This window comes from Prorops nasuta, unplaced genomic scaffold (assembly GCF_024137725.1).
Source record: "Prorops nasuta isolate Cenicafe-Biocafe unplaced genomic scaffold, Cenicafe_Pnas_1.2 PNAS00005, whole genome shotgun sequence".
NCBI lineage: Eukaryota > Metazoa > Arthropoda > Insecta > Hymenoptera > Bethylidae > Prorops > Prorops nasuta.
In genome coordinates, this window is record NW_027116802.1 from 7846178 (window position 1) to 7867921 (window position 21744).

At 34.8% G+C, this 21744-nt stretch overlaps 3 protein-coding genes across 9 annotated transcripts in view; 2 read left to right on the top strand and 1 right to left on the bottom strand.

Moving 5' to 3' along the window:
• Window positions 1-2437, top strand: part of LOC136773688 (guanine nucleotide exchange factor for Rab-3A-like) — a 10353-nt gene extending 7916 nt beyond the window's left edge. For all 7 annotated transcript variants that reach the window (XM_066727534.1, XM_066727539.1, XM_066727533.1 and 4 more), the window contains exons 5-8: window positions 17-409; window positions 503-605; window positions 700-766; window positions 839-2437. In XM_066727534.1, coding sequence (XP_066583631.1) covers window positions 17-409; window positions 503-605; window positions 700-766; window positions 839-918 — 643 coding nt within the window. In that variant the 3' untranslated portion in view covers window positions 919-2437. The remainder of the gene's footprint in view (window positions 1-16; window positions 410-502; window positions 606-699; window positions 767-838) is intronic.
• Window positions 2288-10884, bottom strand: LOC136773689 (methyl farnesoate epoxidase-like). The gene is made up of 9 exons (XM_066727541.1): window positions 10865-10884; window positions 6575-6883; window positions 5378-5566; window positions 5080-5266; window positions 4904-5018; window positions 3858-4038; window positions 3537-3796; window positions 2494-2675; window positions 2288-2415 (listed from the first exon to the last, which is right to left on the bottom strand). The coding sequence occupies exons 1-8, from the start codon at window positions 10882-10884 to the stop codon at window positions 2497-2499; spliced, it is 1440 nt and encodes a 479-aa protein (XP_066583638.1). The 3' UTR covers window positions 2288-2415; window positions 2494-2496.
• Window positions 10885-11568: 684 nt separating this feature from the next.
• Window positions 11569-21605, top strand: LOC136773599 (uncharacterized). Its single transcript, XM_066727379.1, has 6 exons — window positions 11569-11840; window positions 18031-19464; window positions 19773-20093; window positions 20401-20631; window positions 20692-21162; window positions 21453-21605. The coding sequence occupies exons 1-6, from the start codon at window positions 11814-11816 to the stop codon at window positions 21477-21479; spliced, it is 2511 nt and encodes an 836-aa protein (XP_066583476.1). The 5' UTR covers window positions 11569-11813; the 3' UTR covers window positions 21480-21605.
• Window positions 21606-21744: the final 139 nt, after the last annotated feature.

The window sequence follows — 21744 nt, forward strand, 5'->3', positions numbered from 1 at the left end:
TTCAAATTCTGCTTAGGTCTCCGTCTCATTTCAACTTGAAATATGGCCGAGAAAATTCACCGCCAGATTCACCACTGAAAGAGCAAAGATCTTCTTTGCCCTGTGATAAAGAGTCTTTAGATGTTAATTGGAAAAAGGATCAATTTGACAAGGAAAAGGACAAAGAGTTCTTTTTGAAAGACTTTGGCCTAGAAGTTGACCCAAGATTGCATACAGAATTTCTACGATGGAAAGCTAATCCTTGTGTAAATAAAAGCGAACCCTTCGTTGCGCGGGTTTTTAGCGAGGACATTGATCTTTGTTTGGATTTTCCCAATAAGGAATTAGGATCCAAAGTTAGACAAGCTGTCCTTGATGGAATCATCTTTATTGAAGCTATTAGTGACAAAGCTAAATTATCATTTCCAAAGTAAGACCTAATTAATAAAACTTTTCTTACGTGATACTATTTTTTTTAAGTTTTCACTTCCGATTTTCTTATGCTTTGCACATTTTTCCGCAGAAAATGTGCTCTCCTGGAAGCGCCGCGACAATGTCATTATCGAATGAGATTAAGTGACCAAGAAAATCAGTGGTATTGCATTTCCCAAATATGCCGGAATAGGGTAAGCTCTTAACCCACAAAATACATTATTTTACTATTAATTAAAAAAATTGTCCTTGCAAACTAATGTCTTTTAACTTTATTTCGTTTTTTAGATAATTGCAGTCTGCGATTTTTTGAATTATTTGCGATATGTTGAACGCGGTCTTGTTAAAAGTTCAGGTAATATTTTATTTGCAAATCCAAACTAAAACTTGCAGTTAAGGAAAATAAAATTTTATTTTTCTGTTGCAGTCCATGACGTTTATTGGGAGATAACCAGACTTCGAAAAGAAATGGTCTTAGCTCGTCTAGGGCTAGCTCTCTCATCCTGAAAATCAACGTGAAATCAGTCTTCTAGTCACAAATTATATTTGCTTGGCCATAGCCAAGGTTATAGCCAATGATTATTTTGCGGAATATGTGTTATGAAGTTAAACAGGCCTTGATTGTCGTAAAGACCGCTGATTTACTACGTACAAGATTTTATTTATATCAATATATCGTTTTTTACATGTATATACATTCTTGCGGTATTATAATTGTTCGGCCTGTGCTACAGACCCGTGACACGTATATTAAACCCATGATCGGCATGGTATATATAATTAAAGCTTTTTAGTCTCTCTACTAATTCACGTACTCTTTTTGTACAGAATATTTTTTTAGACAAGCGGTGAATGTCGTTGAGAAGAAATTAAAATTGTTTGTAGGGCTGTGAATGATCTTTTAGCAGAGCTCCGACAATGTCCCTGTGAAAACTTCTTGCTTTTTGTTAATTTGTTTGTAATAGAACAGAATAAGCAATATTACTTGTAAACGATTTACACATACGAAAAAGCTGTTAAAACTGGTTCGTACTGTTTGTAACGCATCAACTTGCCTTCCCAATAGAACAGTAAGCAAAGTAACATGGCTACTCAATATCCGTTAGTGCGGGACTGATAGATTTGACTTTTTTCCTTGCGATATGATCTTCCAATTGTTTTAACTTAAGCGACTAGGTAAAACATTCTGACACTATTTACGTTGGAATACATTTGTCTAGCTTCAGAAACTTAAATCGATAATTATAAAATTCAATCAACCATGCGCGTTCAAAGATGATATTTATATCCTTTTTTTAAAATTATGAATGTTTTTAAATTTCTATACAAGCGTTGTTTTCTCTCCTTTAGTACAGAGTTTATTGTAAATATACTTATATTACTAAGTTAAGCATTACAGTTCATATCATACTCGAGTTGCAATATTAATTGTTTTTAAATAATAGAGCCAAATCACGTATTGATTTTTTAAGTAAATAATTTATTTCATAGTATTATTATATTTTAATATTATGGTAAAATCGATAAACATACGCTTTTGTTCATTTTTGCTCTATTTTCTGGATTTCTGCTTTTCCCACTTATACAAAGGATGCTCAACATGAAGGAAATACAGTTAAAATGAACAAATAGTACACAACATATTGTACTTTCCATATGCGTTGCAATGGACATTCCGAATCTCTTTATGCATTATTATTAAAAAAAAAACTCTCGACTGCTTGGTCTTCCATTAATAAATGATATTAACAAGCAAAAATTACCTAGCTGAGATCTTGGCGTGAAAAACGAATTAATGAAAAATAAGGGAAAATATTGTTGGCGATTAATTGAATACAGTAATGCAGATTTGTTACATTTATTAAAGATACAGATAATATTTTCAAAATAAAATGATAACGACGAAACGTTCATAGTTGATACAGTTTTTGATACACACCCCAAGCGTTCGACGTTATAGGCTGTACGCAATTTTTATGTACTTTTGTTGTCTCAGCTGTAAATCTGTAAATAAATATGATCTGATTTAGAGTTTAAAAAGAACGATTTGTTAATCATTAATAAAAGAGTTTGATTTATTACAGATTAGAACCGTTTTGTCACAATCATATTTAGTTGAGGAGGTGAAATAGTAAAGCCATTGAATCCCACCAAGGATGGATTAGCATTTGGGGTAAGTTGAAAATTAAATTTTTGTAAAAGACAAGTCAAGAAAAGAAATAGGCTATTTCTAGCCAAATTTTCGCCCAAGCAGCGTCTTCTTCCTGAAAACAGAATAGACGAAGAAAGTATTTTATTATTTCTGCTGACACCTCCATATCATCGAAGCAGGAATATCTGACGGTGAACGCGCAAAATTGGGTGTCTCACGAACGATTGCCATGCCAATACAATCGGATAGGGGACAAAAATCTAAGTAAAAAAGTTGTAAACATTTTTTTCCTAGCACCCTTGGTTAAAAAATTATTTGCAATTAAAGATTACCGATGACAGTAGCCTTTCTTAAAGAGGAAGATTGTTTTGGTCGCATTATAAGGCCAAAAATGCTAAGATTCTGTGAATTAAAATACTAAGAAAAATACAAAGCCAAACATCCATTTAAGCCCATGAAGTGGTTGAAGGCCGATCGGCAGTTTCGAGTACGAGCACCATAAAAACAATCAAAACATAAACATACCAATTCACAAGCTGGTATGTTTATGTTTTGATTGTTTTTATGGTGCTCGTACTCGAAACTGCCGATCGGCCTTCAACCACTTCATGGGCTTAAATGGATGTTTGGCTTTGTATTTTTCTTAGTATTTTAATTCACAGAATCTTAGCATTTTTGGCCTTATAATGCGACCAAAACAATCTTTCTCTTTAAGAAAGGAGCTACTGTAATCGATAATCTTTAATTGCAAATACCTTTTTAACTAAGGGTGCTAGCAAAAAAGTTTTTACAACTTTTTTACTTAAATTTTTGTCCCCTATCCGATAGTATTAGCATGGCCATCGTTTGTGGGATACCCTGTGTAATGTAGCTTTCACACACATACAGCTTATGTGCTATGCTATTGTGAATTAAGTCACAGTAAGCAAAATGTGTGAGACAACACCTGATTTCATTCTGTCTTCACTCATACCTATGCCAAATTGAATTAACCAAGGATCGTCAAAGTAGCATCCTTCAGCATTAATAAAACGTTCGGGTCGAAAATTGGCTGGATCACCCCAATATTGTTCATCCATGTGGACGCTTGTCAAATTTGCGAGCATTGTATAATTCTTTTTGATTTTAAATCCTAAGAACGACGTGTCGATGATTGCACGATGAGGTATGGACGTTGGTCCAACAGTGGATAATCTTGATACTTCTGCGATTGTAGCATTCAAATAATGCATCCTGCAAAGTGTGTAATATATAATCTATAAAACTAACACAAAATAAATTTCAAGTAAATGACCTGCTCTTGTGACTGATCGATGGAAGAATATCTTTTCCGATAACAGTGTCAATCTCAGAATGTATTTTCTGCTGCACTTCCTGATTTACCGTTATATATGCAAGAATAAAACCAATGGTATTATTCGTAGTCTCTAAGCCAGCGGAGAAAAAATCCTTGACCAGTGCAATCAGCTGCTCCTCTGAGAAATGGTTATAATTTGTAAAATTTGTTGCATAATTGAACCGAGTAATTTAAAAATCACCTGTTTTTTACTTATTCGTAAAAACTATTAATATATTCAAAACAAAAATACTTAATCAATTTGTAATATAAAGCACGAAAATGTGTACACACTAGGTGAAATTTTCAAAGGTATCCACCCTGCATAAATAAAAACAGTAATAAATCTTGAAATTTCGAAAGAAACGTTGATTTTTGTTTCTAGAATACTATAAAGCGATTATATTAAAAATGTTCCAGGTGAAGGGACAAGTTTGAAGGTCACCTGTTTTTTTTTATTTCTTCTCGCAAAATTTTGATTGTATATTCTTGTAGTCTTTGACAAGAGCTGTCCTAAAAACAAATAAATTTAACATTTCGTGTAGCCGTTCATTAGATATTTCGATTTGGAAATGCATGTAGGGCTGGGTTTAACAGAAGAAGTGTGCGTGATCGCTATTACGCTTACAGTAACGCAGATAGTCGCTGACCTATGTTACTTTGAAATCGAAAGATCGAGTGAAAGATTGGATGAAAGGAAAAAATAGGAAGAACAATTTAAAAACTTAAGGTGACCTTTAAAATTTCCATATGTTCCTCCATTTAGATTACTTTTATATATCATTGATTTATAGCTCCCATCAAAGCAAAAATTGACATGATATTTAATAATTCTTAAAAAATGTATGTGGTATATTTTTATCTAAACAAATCAAAAGTCATGCATTTACACATATAAAAATTAAAATCTTAAAGTATAATCAATATTTACCAGTTTCTACAACTGTAAAATTGGTACTCATGTTGTTTTGGAAACCACTCAATTGAGTCCCTGTATCACTTACCATCAAACCTCGTTGAATCTTGCAAGTTTTGCTTTTCCATTATTGAAAGGTATTCGTCGATCAGATCTCTCGATTCTTCCTTTTCTCGGGTTTCTCGATGCTCAGCCACTTCGTCCTACATTAAGTCACCGCTTTACTCGTTCTCATGAATTTTTAAAATATTATATTACACTCACCGCAAAAAACTGTCTTAAGCGCTCCAAACGTTGACAATGTCTTTTGAATCCTACAGGTCCCGGAATAAAGTGTCTCAGGAAAGGGAAAAAATTTAATAATCCACCGCAGATATCAGAGTCTTTGACAATTTCATCCATTATATCTATTACGTCCATTAGCTTTTCATTTTTCTGATCAAGATCATAGCTATTTATCGTTAGTTATACGAAACGAACGAGGCAAGAGGAGAGTTGAATAATAAATACAGGTATAATGATTGATAGGTTAAAATGTAAAAATATAAGTATCCGATCAAACCTGAATCCAGTGACAAAAGTCCATAAATTATTAAGTACCGCAACGGAAGTAATACGGCGCATATTATCAATGGGTCCTTCCTTAGATCTTTCATCGATGATTTTTGTTAGAGCCACAGCATTTCGAATAATTATGTCTTCCATTGTTAATTTTCCATAGCCAAAATTTTTCAGAGTTTTCAGAGCGAATCTGAATCGAAAGGGGCAAAAAATATAATTACCATGATTAAAGCATTCACTGAATTGATTATATAATATTTATTAGGATTGCTAATTAAAATGAACCAGAGTATAGATATAAGAAGACATCTATTTCTCTATAGTATATAACTATAAGGAATATTAAATTTGTTGCATGTTAGAATCTTTTTAAAACATATATCTTACATATGATTTTATATCTCAACGGAAGGAAAATCAGAGACCCGAACATTATTCCATAATCGTGGTAGAATTAAAAATATTTTATTAAATTAATATAGTTTTGGAGGTGTTTTCATATAATTGTAAATTGAATATTATTTATAAAGACATATTTTTACCTCGATTCGACAAAAATAAAAAAATAACAAATTAATACTCGTTTTTTTTTTTTATAAGAAACTTCAATTCAAATCATAAAATATACTGTTCTGGTTGTTGAAATTTCTTCATTTAAAAAAAAGAGCATTTACGTATTTTAAAAATTGGAGAATTTTAAAATCTTTCAATTAAAAGAATTAATAACATTTTGAAGCATTAATGACAAGCTTTAAAAATTAACAAACTAGTATTTCTTTGAAAAAATCCTACAAAGAAACAAAATATTAAGAAAAGTAAAATTGATGGAGTCCGTGGGCTCGGTGATTTTATATGGATTATCCCTTAAATGTGTTAGTAGTAACAATAAAATTATTATTTCTTATGTATTCAATGAATTTTTTTAATAAAAGTATATAAATATATCTACATTGTAAAGCATTAATTATATAATTAATTGCCTCAGTCAATTATTTGATGCATTAATAAACGAATTTATTAATTCAAACAGTAAACGTTAGTTTATTAGACAACTTATTAAATAACTAGAAATCACTAGTAATATTGCAGATTATATTTCTTATTAGAATAAAATGTTTTTGCCAAAAACTGTTAAGCAATATTATGAAAGATAGTTTTTGAATGTAATTTGGAAAATGAGGAAAAATATGTGTTTTACCTTCTGTGATCAGTCCAAGCTTGACCATCCGTAAAGATGACACCCCTGCGAATTCCACCGGTTCTAAACCGAAACATAAATCCGAGAGGTCTGCCATCAAACTCTTGACGTGACAGCATTTCTAGAACAGCTTTTCTACCCGATACTAAAATCAATGGTTCGGCTAGTCCTAATCGAAGTCCCACTACTGGCCCATAATCCTTTGCCAAGTGTTCCCATGCCAAATAATGAAATTTAGTCTTATCAACCAATCGTTTTACATCTAATACATTTCCAATGATAGGCAGTCCCACAGGTCCTGATAAACAACTCTATGTTATCTTTCATCAAGAATATTTTTCTTGATCACACTAAAGAATATTTACCAACCTGGTGGAAAATCCCAAAAATTCCAACGATCGATTATAATCCTTAACACTAGCACTATCGCTAAGGCAATGAGGAGGATCCACAGCATAATATCGATTGGCGTAGCAAATTTTGGTTTTCTATTTTTCAAGGGATAGAGTTACGAAAATAGCGAGGAAGAGGGATAAAAAAATTCAAGCGGTGTCACCGAAACGCGTTAATAAAGTGAAAATGCTTACACGGGCGATACAATCCCCCGTAAGTATACACACACACACCGCTCCTTTCACTCGCGTATTATTAGCTAACATAAGACACTTCAAGGTTTCGGACTTGCATTGGCCAAAAGATTTCACTGACTTGAATGCTATTGCAACAGGTACTTGATTTTTTTTCGTTCAACAGACAGGACGAGGTTACGATATATAGGCTACCCGATTTTAAACTTCAACTTCGAGTAACTCCTGTAAAATACGTTTTCCACAAACAATCCGACAAATAAGAGTCGTTTGGTTCAAAGGGTTAAACTGCAATGCAACTGCAAGCTTTTTTTTATTTTTCAAAGTTAATACTATCGTAACTTAGTTTTCCAAACATTGTGTTACTCCCGGTGCAAAATTAGTCGTAACGATGTCATGACGAACAAAAATTATGAGGTCGTAATAGAGAATGTTACTACTTGGGTAATCTATCATTCCAGTTAGGGTTTTATGAGATACTGTAATTATGAAGTAACTAGTGTATGTAATGAGTGAACAAATATTGCCTACGGGGTCAGATTGTAATTAATGTGGTCATTTGAAAAGTTTTCAAGATGCGTTATAATAATATGGATATAGTATAGTGTACATTTAATTTAAAAAATGTGAGGCGACCCACCTCCCACTCCCTCAATTGACTTTTTAAAGTTGACTATATATTGGAGTCGCCATTTTCCTTTTTTCAGTCAAAGAGCTTTTATTCGAAATATTTTTGTCAAAAGGCATATTAACTAAGGGCTGTAAAATTATTATTAAATGGTGTATGTATTTGGGCAGGGAAGAAAACATAGAGACTATATGAGAAGTGACGTATTTCAAGACAGAGAATAGTCGTAAACTGTAAGGTGTGGTAATGTAAAGCATGAATGTACTCAAATATAAATTATGTCATATCATACGTCAGACATACATATATACATTTCTACGTTTTCTTCTCGATCCCACCCTTATAATAAGCGCATGTTATGGTGTATGTAAAATGTATCTACTTCACTTGGTGGCAGGTTCTACATAATCCTAAGAAAAAATATTGCTATAACGTGTCTTGTTTCACTCAAGTATTAAAAAGTGTTAAGAATTAAAAATTCCTTAACTTGAGACTTTCTCTTGGTAAAATAGTCCTGTGATCTTCTCCTGTTGATAATATAACACTATAATTGATGCAATTCATTGAGTACTAACTAATCTAGCTCCTTAAAGTTAGATTTATACCTGTAGTGACGCATCGCGACGTGACACGTCAAAAATTGTCGTTTTATTACTGCAGTGTATATCGGTATAATAAAATATAATATTCATATTCATTTATAGGAATAAAGTAATGATTTTTGACGCGTCGCGTCGTGCTGCGTCACTATGTGTAAATCTAACTTTACAGTATCCTGCGGTATAGAGGAGCTAGGACTCCTTCTACTGCATGTGAATCGTTAGCCTGTATGCGTAGTGTTTGCGCATTTTACTTTACCAAGGCACAACTATATATGGGCGAATTTACATACAATTAAAAATTTGTGTATACAGTCGGATCTATTTGATCCCAAAAATTGAAATTTATATATTTTATCTTGTGTAGTTCACAAATCATACGACGAAATTTTCGTTTGTAAAGTTAGTAGAAGAGATTTATGAGTTTTTGTTTTCGTAAAATATTGGTTTGTGCTTACACTAATCAATTATTCTGAATATTTTACATACAATGTCTATTTTTGCTCAAAATAGGAATGTGATGCAATTTTAAAGCACTGTTCTAATATGATACAGGAATTCTTTAAAAAAAGAAACAAATGGCTTTTCTTAGCTGCTGTAAATTATAAAATAATAGGATTATTGTTTGGATGCAATGCTTGAAGAAAACTTTATAATATATATGCCTATATCATCTACGTATCAAGATGGCTCAAAACACCATCTAGCTGTATCTTTACTGTTATAGAATTGGATTATAAAAGGGAATTTGCATATAAGGTCAATCGCACCTTTCCTGAGTGTTTGGTACCTTCGCGTGACAAAGCTTGTAATTCTATTGAAAAAGATTTCTTTCAATATGCAATAGTGTAGAAAGATACACGTATACTTGCAATAAAATGGTAATGGCGAAAAAAAGTAAAATAAACATGTACATTTTCTTTCCCTTCCTCTTCTAGCGAAGATTACAGCGATGTGCTACTCTCCCCAAATACATCATGTAAATAGAGAAATTTTTATCAAATACACCAATACCTATATACGTGGTGATTTGGCATTGTCGTGGAAAACGTGGTGCAAGCGAGGACTATTAAATTCTCAATGCGACTTTCTCGTCGCTTTCGGACGATTTTGTATTCCGAAGATTCATCGTTGATTTCCTTCTTGTCTGATTTACGTGTAGCAGTTGAAGTTGAGCGAGGATTCTCGTCGCGAATTTCGTATCACGGCAATTTTCACCGTTCAACTGCATGAAAGCGTCCAACATTTATAAATATGTAGGTAAGAGCGTGGACAAGAATACCTGCTACTGCATATTTCCGTAATGAAGAATATTCTTCCAATGCTATCATTACAAGTGAAAACAAAATTGCAAAACTTGGCAAGCCAACGACAGATGAACTTATCCAATGAATGTCATTAAATGGACAAGGAAGAATAGGTAATGTAAATCACTAGGCGGAGGTACTTGTGCAGCATTCAAATGAGGTTTGATGCTAGACGACCAACAGAACAACTGGGAGACTCTTGACTCTCTCTTTGACCTTGGTCAAGCGTTCATCTTTTTCAACGTTTTTCCTAGACAACTGTGATAGTTGTGTGTTTGGTCTGATAAGTGAGCTATATATAAGCACATGAACAATAAAGCGTGGAGAACGTAGATGTATAATACTATAGAGGTAATGTTGCAACATGCTGATTATACTTGGTGCTACATGACAAATCATATAATTTTGAGACTCTTGACTCTCTCTCTTTGACCTTGGTTAATCGTGCAACTTTCTTGGCGATTTTCTTTACATCGCGAGTGGCTGCAACTTATCTCGTGAGTGTGATGTGATTGGATGGAAAAGGAAGGACATATATTATGTAGAGGGAATTTACAATGGGTAACAGCGAATGTGATTTCCAGATAAATACATTCCTCCTCCAACTTTTTTACCAATACTATTTTATAAAATCTTTTTTATCATTTAACGAGATTATTAATTGTTATTTCTAAATTTCTTTATTATTAATGATTAAATGTACTGAGGTAATTGTAATGAAATAGAAGATCTGGTAGAATAAGATAGTCAAACAAATGCTATAGGGATGTCTATCTGTGAAACAATCGTTGTTCTTCATGGTACGTGCTGCAGCAGATTGATAAGGCTTGATGCTTGATGACAAATACAATTGGGAGACTTTGTAAGCTCTTGTTGACATTGGTAAACACGCACTTTCCTCAAGGATTCTCTTATATAATAACGTCGTAACAGATCTCTCAAGCATCTACAGATGACCAAATGAAAAACGAAGAGTGGATTATTAGATATGTATAGAATACGGTATAGAGGCATCCTCTCGTAAAGTTATACTTGTGCAGATCGTGAAGCTTAATGAAAGGTATTATAGTTGGCAGATCCTGGCTGCAATCCAGTTGAAATTTAAGCTTAAGCTTACCTTGAAATCTGCAAGATATATACCATAAACCATAGAATTTTCAGCCTTAAACATGAGCTTAAGCTCGTCCATGGATTCCGCCCTCTGTATAGATTCTCTTTGACCTTGGTAAATCATGGACCTTTCACAACATTTTTCCTTACATTTTAATAATAAGAACTGATCTCGTGAACCTGCAGCATATGACCATGCAGACGAAGAATGAAGAATGAATAATACAGGAATATTGTAAAGGTCTAGTTCAGCATGCTGACGATACGTGATGCTAGATGACAAGTGGTAGAACTGGGAGACTCTGGACTCTCTCTTTGACCTTGGTCAATCGTGCACCTTTCTTGGCGCTTTTCCTTACCTTGCAACAGACTGTGAGTGTCTGTGAGTACTCTCGTAAGTGAGCCGAGACTGAGCTGAGATCTATGTGACTGTGCGACGCGAGTCTGCGAGTCGTGAGAGAGTGTTGCCAGTAGTGCGAGAGCCGATCATCGAGTCTCCCTTGATGGTACATTTGTATTTATACGTATAAAATATAAACAGAGTAGTGGTGGATGGTACCTCTCTCTCTCTCTCTCTCTTTCTCTCCACGCTCTCCTCTCTTCTTCTACAGTCTCAGCTCGCAGCCGCATTAGCAGCAGCGATCTCTACCGTATACACACTTTGTCCATGTTGCTTATGCTTTCTTCTCCCTCCCCCAATGCTAGTTGGAACTTGGAGTTGTTCGAGGCTCGAGCCAGTTCGCTGTTCGAGGAAGTCGTCGAAGTCGAGTTCGAGCTCATCCGTGATCCGAGCGCCAGCCGGTCCAAACTAAAAACAACGGGCACGGGGCAACCTTACCTTACCACCGGCATTTGTGACGCGTTCGTCGATGATACTGCGCAGACTTGCCGTTTTTACCACCTTTGCCATGCTGCATTGATACTTCTTCTTTGTGAACTCGGAGCGTGCTTTTATTTCTTCATTTATCAAGCATGTGGGAGTGATCCAAAGAGATACCCTATCAGAGAATGAACGCGGCGATGGATATTAGACGCGTAAGTATTTGTTTAAACTTTCTTCTTTTCTCTTGTCTTTTCTCCCTGTTCTGTTCGTTGTATTGTTTATTCGTCGTCCGAGCAATTTAAAACAGAAAGCGAGCGAGAGAGAATTCGTGCCAAATTTTATATGAAATTTATTGTAATAGGTATCTTGTGTTCAAACACTTTCTCGAGATTTTTCTTCCTCGCAATTCTGCAAAAGAATCCCATTATTTCTGTAATTCTCAACTTTATGATTTTTTTTAACGTTTCTTCATAGCTCGAAAGGAAGCAATTGTTATCCGTCGGTGATTCGATCAAACGAAAGCGACTTGTAAAGATGTTACAAGGGAGGATCGAGATCTGTGAATTTACGGGATAAGCAGAAAATATTCTGAAGATTTCGAGGAAGAAAGGAAGAGAGAAGAAACAAATAAAATCTAAAGTAGCTTTCTTATTATCGAAAGTGCTGTATGACTGCGAGGAATATCGTTTCTTCGTGGTTCTTTAATTAGATCCGTCAGCTGAGCTATTGAAGGCTATAAGGATGTGTCATTAACGCGAACGAGTTTCTCGCGACTGACGCTGTTTCGCCAGCTGAGAAGCGAGCATTTCTCGTTCTAATAGCATAATGCCCTCTCTCCGAGCAACTTTTTGAATCAATGCACTGATTGCTGTATCGATTATTTGAAGAAGCTATACAATATTTACCTCACAGCGTATAAAAGGAGGTATCAAAATATTGAAGTGTCAATCTATATATGAACAAAAGATAATATTATCCTCATTAGCACAAGTAACCCAGGATATCCTAAGAACGCTCTAAGGATGCTCACACATCCAATGGACATGCTGAAAATGTCTCCTGAATATTGTGTGCTATTAGGGGTATTATCGTTTTTTTTTAATTTACCGTTATGATACTACTCCTTATAGCTTGTATATATAGTATAGATATAGTGTCACACAAAAACATTATTATAACATTCCTGGGGGCTCAATTTATTACGTTGACAGGCTTCAGAAACGTTTTTGACACTGTACGTTCTATATGGGCCATATCTTTTTGTTTCTTATCAATATTATTATTATATGCTATAATTGATTTCCTATTCCATAATAATGTTGCTTTTTGCTATAATCATTGCACGTTATGAATTACATTTTTGTTGTTAAGACGACTTTTGAGAAAAGATCGAATGTTAGTTTAAAATTTATTTAATAAGGGCACGGAAATATTAAAATTTTCGAGTAAATAATAGTACGGCCTCAATGTTTATTTTCAAATTATTATTTGCCGTAAGTATAGGAAACATAGTTCTAGAAATGTTCCTAGATCATTCCTAGATTAATTTAATCGGTTGCAAAGTTTTAGGAACGTTTTCGATGCTTTATATGCTATGCAGACCTTGTCTCTTCATTTCTCGCAACCGTAGTAATTTCTCCAGCTGATTTCTCATTCCATAACAGTTATGTTCTTTGTGGAAACAGCGCTATGAATCAATTTTTACTTCATAGTGACGTTAATTAGATCCGTCAGTTGAGATATTGCAAAGTAATAAGGATATGTCATTAGCGTGAACGAGTGTATCCCACGACTGATATTATTTCACTAACTGAAAAACAAACATTCTTCGCTCCGAAAACGGTTTGCCTTTTGTTGAAACAGCGTTATGAATCAAGGTATTTTGTTGTTAGGTAAATTTTTAAAGCTTTTGTAATTTTTATTGCACAATGATCATTAACACTAGATTTTTGAATTAAATTAATTTGACTTCTTAAAATTTTTATTGCTTTATGTATTTAGTCTCCCCCCCCTCTATTTCTTCATTCGCATTGTTCAATATCAGTAAAAATAGGTATATTATCAACACCCGTAAATCCAGTGTTAATTAGATGCTTCGACTGCATGATCTATTGCTAAGTTATAAAGATATGTCATTAGCGCGAAAGAGTTTCACGCGACTGATGTTATTTCTCCAACTAAGAAACTAGTAGTTTAGTTCCAAAGGAGGTTTACCCTCTGTCGAAACCGTTCTTCAAATCAATGTATTTTCTCGTTATGTCAACTTTTTGAAGAATTTGCAATTCTCGCTTCATAATAATTTTAATTATATCCGCTCGTTGGGTTATTGCAAGGCTATAAGTATATATCATTAACGTGACTGAGTTATTTCGCAAGCTAAAAGTGAGTATACTAGTGCGAATTTCTTGATCCAGTACAGTTTCTGCCTCTATTCAAACAGTGAATGAAATAATCCTTTGATTTGTCGGGTTATCTTTTTAAAAAAATAACAATTATGCTTTAAAGTGATATCTTATGATTTAAATATATCGTTAACTGTTTTTTTATTCCAAAATAATTTTGTCCATTAATAAAACTGTTCTACGAATCAACACCTTAACTTGGAAGATTGACTTCTTCTAGAAAGTGTGATTTTTTTTTCAGCGATTCTTCGACGTTATTTAGTCAATTGTTTTCTCGATTCATAGCAGTTTTATTCACTATCCTAAAACCTCTATGATTCAATACGTTACCTGACTGTACATCGAGTTTTTGAAGAGAGTATAATTTATGATTTATATATATAGTAATATTTTTTTCTATTTAATTCATCATTTGATACCTCAATCTAAATTAGTTTAATCACTACCAAAAAACTTCTATTGGAACCAACTCATTACCTTGTTGTGAGTTGACCATTCAAAGAAAGTGCAATTTTCGTATTGCAGTTATATCTCGACGTTATTTTGTCAGTCGATGTCTCAATTAAAAGTGGTTTTACCCACTATCAAAAAACAGTTATGAACGAATGCACATGAGCTTGTTGTAAGTCGACATTTTGAAGAAAGTGTAATTTTGGCTTCATATAGTTATCGTATATATAAATAAGTAAACGCGTAAATGGGAGATGGAAGATCCTTCGCTATGGGTAGCCTACTCTTTGCTCTTCTCGTAATACCCACAGCCCACTTACCTACATTATCCTTTGGCTGTATGTGTGACGCTTAAGCCGCTGTCTCGTTCCCACTCTCTCTTTCTCTTTCTCTTTCTCATCGAATTCGGTTCACGCGCGCAATACGCTCCGTACCGAGAGGTGATCAGAGAGGTGAAGAGAACGAGAGTTCCTGAGAAAGAACCGGAAATGAAGCGCACAGGAAAGTGAAGGAAGAGACTCTCCCACACGCCAAAAGAGCACGTGCGATCCTCAACATTACTGCTCATCCTTTTTGCCTCCTTTTTCTCCATTCTTCTTTACGACAAATCACTCACGCACACCCTTTAGAAACAATAACAAGCTGAGTCTACTATAGAGTTCCCATAAACTCATTCTTGACTGCTAAAGAGGAATCCATGTGGCGTTGAAACGTTCCGAAACATTGCTGCAGTATCTTTCTGTCCGTTTAACGGCCAACTGTCGATGTGTACTCGTATGGTATGAGTATTATTAGGACTAAAAGGTAAATCGAACATTCTAGTGAAAACGAAGAAAGAGAAGCTTTGACCGAGGAGGTAAATTCTTAACTTTTTCGACTATCAACATCAAAACGTTTCTAAAATGTTCCAAACGTATCAATTTCAAGCCAGGAACGTTTTAGGAATGTCTCTGACACGATATATTTTCGTTTAACCACCAAACATTGGTATACGTATGAGTATTATTAAAACAGAAAGGCAGAAGGAAGAATCGAGTTAAAACGAAGATGCCTCGTTAAAGAGAAGCTTCGCTAGATGAGAAAAGTGTTGAACTTCCTCGACTATTGAGTTCACATAAACCCATTCTTGCTTGCAAATCCTTTAAGCGTTAAAACGTTAAAAAAAATCCATATAACCTCTTTGTCCGTTTAACGGTCATATGTCGATGTGTACTCGTATAGTTTAAGTACTATTTGGACGAAAATGTAAATCGGACATTCGAGTGAAAACAGAGAGAGAGAGAGAGAGGCTTCGACCACAGAAAAATTCTTAACTTCCTTGACTGTCGAATTCTCATAAACCTATTCTTGTCTGCCCAATCCTTTCGGTATTAAAACAATCTAACAAATTACTATAGTTTCTCTCTGTATATGTAACGTTCCAATGTCGATGTGTATTTATAGTATTGGTAGTATTGTCAGAAAACCTAGATATAAAAGAAAATAAATTGGAATTTATTAAAAAAAAGCACATTTATTTACAAATAATTTTTTAAGAAAATCGAAGATTGAACAATTTATCAGAAGAAAGGAAATGATTTAGGGTTACTTGGAGTAAATGTACGTATATAGTTTTCCCTTTTAAGGTCTGGTAAACATTAGTCATCAAATATATTAAACAGAACTGACAACATTTATTGAAGTTTCTATTCAAGAGAGAATTTTGACAATTGCTTGTAGATTTTTTATACTCTTAGCATAAAGCTAAAAAATATGTAAGCACACGCACAAATTTGCAGATAAATATATGTATGATTTCTACTAATGTATTGGTTGAGTTAAAAATGAAGATATAAATATTCATATATTTTTTAATAGTTTATAAATTCTTTAATAATCAATATAAAATTATTGTATTAATCGTCGTTTACGATTTTTTTTAAATAAACGGATTAACATATTAATATAAATTATTAAATAACTACAAATCACTTAAACATTAATAATTATATTTATTTTTAGTATCAAATGATCTTAATAAACGCTTTTATTGAATATTATAAACTATATTTTTTTAAGTATAAAGAAAAATTGCGATAAAAGAACTAAATTAAAAAAAAATTTTATAATTTCATTAATTGAACTTTAACATTATTTATTCCATTAAATTTTAATTGGAAAAAAATTGTAATGTATTCTTAACATTATTGACCTCTCGAAGACCGGAAACGTATTTTTAGGGTTAGGAGCAATGGTTGTTTTTAGGGGTATTTAGCGAAATTCATTGAAACTGGCCAATCATGCTACATATTTTACTCAGTGCTTATGAAGTTCTCTGTAGCTTGAACACAACTAAGGTCAGGTTTCCCAAAATTAAACTCACTAACAAATATAAAAATGTTTTAATTATAAAAAAAAAACACAAAATGTTTTAAAATCGAGCCGGTCTTCAAAAAGGTAGAAAAACAGAAAACTGCAAACAATTGCATTATCGGGATTAATCTTTTATGGTCCGCTAATATTGATCATGGGAAGGGTAATGTCCATAAGTATGATAGAAGTTACACAACGTTCGCATTATATTGATTTAGAGGAAATAAATACTAACATTAAATGTTATGCATTTTTTTATAAATTGTTTTTAACTTACCTAATATTATCATGAAATTTTATCTACCAAAATAGTTTTAGAATAGATTAATGAGAATTCAGGAGCGATTGACTTTTCAACAAAGTCGACCTAAACCGTTGTTGTTACTGTGCTTTTGCTTAACCAAATGACAGCCTATCGAAATTATTTTAAAACTCGGTTATATTTTGTAAAATAAAGAACATCAGTATTAGCAGTCTGACCAATAATATTCGCAACGACTTTCTTTTACTTTTGGTATGAGCATTATTATATCTAACAAGTTAATTGAACAACTATAGCCGAGTTGACTATCCAAATACTACAAATCTCTATATTCTTTTTACTTGCTACCCACATAGCACATATAGTGATCAAAACGTTCCAAACGTGCTATTTGAAATCCGGAAACGTTTTAGTAACACTTCAGACAATGTGTTTGCGTTTAACGACTAAACGTCAATATGTGCACGAGTATTATTGCAACGAAAAGGTAGAACAGAATTCCAGTTGAAACAAAGGAACCTCGTTAAAGAAAAGTTTCAACCGAGGAGAAAAGTTCTTAACTTCCTTGACTGTCGAGTCCTCATAAATTCATTCTTCCTGTCGAATTTCTTCGACGTTAAAACGTTTAAAAATCGCTATATAGTAAACACATATCTTTTTATTCAACGACCAAATGCTGATACACACGAATATAGTCAGAAGATTGACTCTTGAAACGAAAATTCAAGTGAAAAGGAAGGGCCCTCGTTAAAGAGAAGCTTCGCCCGAGGAGAAAAATTCTTAACTTCCGTATGTGACATAGATACGAGCACGGAATCTTTCCCACGTGTTAGCGGCCTACATCGTGGATAAGTGCGCCACGGATCTTCCTTATATTCGTGCAGCGCATTGGTTAAACTAAGCGAAACATTGGCGTAATATGCAATTTATTTTCAGAGTTGGCCTTTGCTGCTGTGCTTCCTGGTCTGCGCGTTGGGCGCGTGCTCGACAACGTCCAATGGCCGTGGGGTTTTGCCAAATCTATCGAGGAAAAATCGCAGAATAGGATTGCACGAATTTTTGGTACCCCCTCCCCTACCACAACCGAACTATCAGCCAACCAGAACCGGAAGATACGCTAACCATAAAGAGTCTCAAGGCTACTTGTCCAGGTTCATGGCCTGGTTGGGTCCATTTGCCTCGGAATCACGAGCGCCTCCACCGAGAGTGCATCAGCCACGTCACATTCCGCTGAACAATGGATATTATCCCACGGATCAGCAAACAAATCCATCCTCGATCGAATACAATAGGAACAACAATTGTAATCCTTGCAATAAGGAACCATGGATTCCTATTCAAGGGGGTGCGCCTCATCACCCTCCACCTTCCTTCCCTCCTCCCCCTCCTCAGGAACAAACAGGAATTTATGGACCACCGGATCACCATGACGTTCATGGTGGTTTGTCTGTGGCAGCATCGCAAGAAGTGAAGTTCTCCAAAGTACCTTACGCGGTACCACAGATAGGCCAGGATGACCGTTCCAGATTCGTTCCACCAACAAATCCACACTTGTACCCTGGACCCATGCCACCTCTTTTCCAAGCAAGACCATTTAATTATTTGCACGATACAGTAGCCTATAAACCCCAGAATATTCCAGATTCCAACGTCGATCAAATTTCCATTTCCAATGGAAATATTTATGAAGATCCCCCAATCAACATTATTCAGTCTCAGGATAGTCCAGAACACGGCGTTGAACAAGTTCCGACTCTCAATGGAAATTTGTACGCAGCTTCGCCAATTGCTCCTCCTGAACCTCAGAATATTCCTGATAACAACGTCCATGAAATTTTGTCTACTCCTGATCCGGTGAATGGGAATTTTTACGAAGAGAATTTGTCCACTCAGTCAACGGTCGACGATTCTAATCGTTTGAGATACAATAGTGATTTAGTTCCCAGTGGATCTCACCCGGAGCAGCAAGCTCCTAACTCTGACGTAACGAAGAATGACCAATCCAGCAACCTCAACTGGCATTTTCAGCAGTCTCCGGTTCTCGAATTCGGTCAGGACAGTGATTTTAACAAGGATGACTCGTTTCAAAATGCAGAGGACTTGTTCGATGACCCCAAACCATCATCCAACGTCATAGAAGAATTTTACACGGTTCTGCCTACGTCTCAAGAAAATCAGTCGAGTCAACAATCATCTGGTGAATCCAAATATCCATGGGATTCGTCCATTTTTCTCTCTACAACTACCTCACGACCGAATCTCATTCACGAACATTTAAGTGACTATGAAATTGTTAGGAATGATTCCCGTGTGCACGAGAACTCTGTTGAAACGAATAATACCCCGAATGGCGCGAAGAGGAGCAAGCAGGTATTTTCAGAAATGGTATCTCAAATGAGGCGTTAAATTACAAAACTTGCTAAATCCACAGTCATCAACAAATATTTTTCTTAATAATTTGAAAGAAATTGTAATCTATAGGCCAAACAATTTTTACTAAGACTATTTTCTTGAAATCTATCAAAGATCGAGTTTTGCACATACACTTTTTAAATCTCGAGTTAAATTTATCTCTTGAAAATATTGGAAGTTTCAATCTTGAAATGGATGCCTCAAATTTCTTAGTATAAATTTTTAATTGAGTGATCAGCTTTGTCTCACTTATTTTTAATTTTTAGGTACAGGTCATTATACCATACACGTCGCAGTATACGCCATTGCCATTCCAGCAAGCTCATGAATCGTTGAAAGGTAAACCTGAACGGACTCAGTCACGATTAATTCCATATACATTGACCGATGATCGTTATTATGCTGAGGAATCTAGAAATGAGATCAAAATAGTCGAACCACCAAAATCGACCAAGAAATCAACACTTAATCATTATATCTCTTCTACTACACCAATGTCTGTCGATAGAACTGTAAAGTCTGACAGATTAAATACTTCGATAGACGTTCGCAGACTTCAAAAGAATATAGACAACTGGACTATACAGGTATGACGATATTTTATGAAGAGCTTTAAATTGCAAGACTCGTTAAATCCAAAATTATCACATAAAATTTATTGGCTAATTTCAAAGACACTCTCATTTATGTTCGATAAAACTTGTGTGATAACTGCTTATATTTTTTTGAAAATAGCCTTAAAGCATCAAATATTATTTATTGTAGACCTACTAAATAATAAAATTCATAATCTTCCGAAAAATGTATAAAATTGGATTGAATGAGAATTGCAATTAGAAATCTTACGTATACTTGCCGTAAATGTGTTTGATTTCATCCTACGCCAATTTTCAGGAGTATTCGAGAGGTACAACACTGAGCACAGCCTTGCCAAGCTCCTTAAGGCCGTACCTCTCACCGTCGAAAAAAATACCAGAGGAATATTTAACGACCACCGAGCCAATCGACGCACCAGACATGGACGATTTCTCCCAAGAGGATATCGTCAAGTCCTTTGCACTAACGGGTTTCAGCTTCAATGATCTCGATCTGAGATCTATTAACGAGAAATTAGAGACTCGTAAGGTAATGACGATGAAAAGTGTTTGAGGATAAAGAGAAATTAAAAGACATGAAATTTTACAGGACATTAAGAAAGAGAAAGAGATAGCGGAAGCTGATGTCGGAAACGTGACGCAGAAAGCGAGGGAGCTCATTCATGAGGATAGATCAAAAAAGGAACGGGTATATATAGTGACCGCGATGCCAGTAAAGATAAGAGAAGGTAACTCGACTGATAAGGAGCAGAAATCACGTTTGAATGAAAGGAAAAAGGAGGAGCGGCTGGTGAAAAAAGAAACTGTGGTGACAGTCGCTAAAAATGAATCAGAGTCGGTTGAAACGGCTTATCAAGTTTTGCCACAGGCTGTTAATAATCTAGCGGTAGCTTCGACAGTCCTGGAAAATGTTCCACTTTGGGGAATCATGGAACACGAAGACTTTGCTTCGGCGGATTCCCAGGATCCCGTTGACGCAGTTGTTAACTCAACCGTTGGCACTAACGAGACCAAACAAAATAAGAAAAATACGCCAGTTTTATACTCTGGACACTCAAAAGTACTTGACAAATAATCAGCTCAGCAAGGTGTATATTTTAATTCGCCTCAACGTTTGAACGAAAAATTTATTTACCTCGGCTGTCTAACTGATATTAGCTTTTTGCAGAAAACCTTTTTGAAAACGTACTTTTTCTATTCATATCCGAAAAGGTATTATGCAGAAATCGATATCTCTTATGGTTAAAGAGATGAATGAGTTTTACCGTACACGATCTGAAGCGATTTAAAGTATACAACCAGTATACATAAATCTTAACCGATAAAAATTAATATATCGATTACTTTTAGGTTTCCCGCGTTAGAAGACGAATATGAGCAACGTGAAGCACGTATCGGTATACCAGTGATAACCATCTGCTTATTTATTGTTGCGTGTGCCAAGTACAGCTGCCGATTAAACACTAGTGAAGTTTCGATCAGTGTCGTTGGTGCACGCCATTATGGCCAGTCTTTTGTAATCTTATTTATTTATTTTTCTGATCAACGTTATAGATTCTTAAGTATCAAAGTGCCCTCGTAAGTGTTACTTCTTTTGATCTTCTCTCCCTCTCTCTTCTCTGTTTGATTAATCATATTGAGA

What these genes read in the sequence shown, in the direction of transcription:
- LOC136773599 (XM_066727379.1), top strand. Translation starts at nt 11,814, where the DNA reads ATGAACGCGGCGATGGATATTAGACGC. An exon ending in GCGCGAAGAGGAGCAAGCAG is followed by an intron (nt 19,465 to 19,772) that starts GTATTTTCAGAA and finishes TTTAATTTTTAG; the next exon opens with GTACAGGTCATTATACCATA. An exon ending in TAGACAACTGGACTATACAG is followed by an intron (nt 20,094 to 20,400) that starts GTATGACGATAT and finishes GCCAATTTTCAG; the next exon opens with GAGTATTCGAGAGGTACAAC.
- LOC136773689 (XM_066727541.1), bottom strand. Translation starts at nt 10,884, where the DNA reads ATGGACGAGCTTAAGCTCAT. An exon ending in GCTTGGACTGATCACAGAAG is followed by an intron (nt 5,567 to 6,574) that starts GTAAAACACATA and finishes CTTTCGATTCAG; the next exon opens with ATTCGCTCTGAAAACTCTGA. An exon ending in GCTTAAGACAGTTTTTTGCG is followed by an intron (nt 5,019 to 5,079) that starts GTGAGTGTAATA and finishes GACTTAATGTAG; the next exon opens with GACGAAGTGGCTGAGCATCG.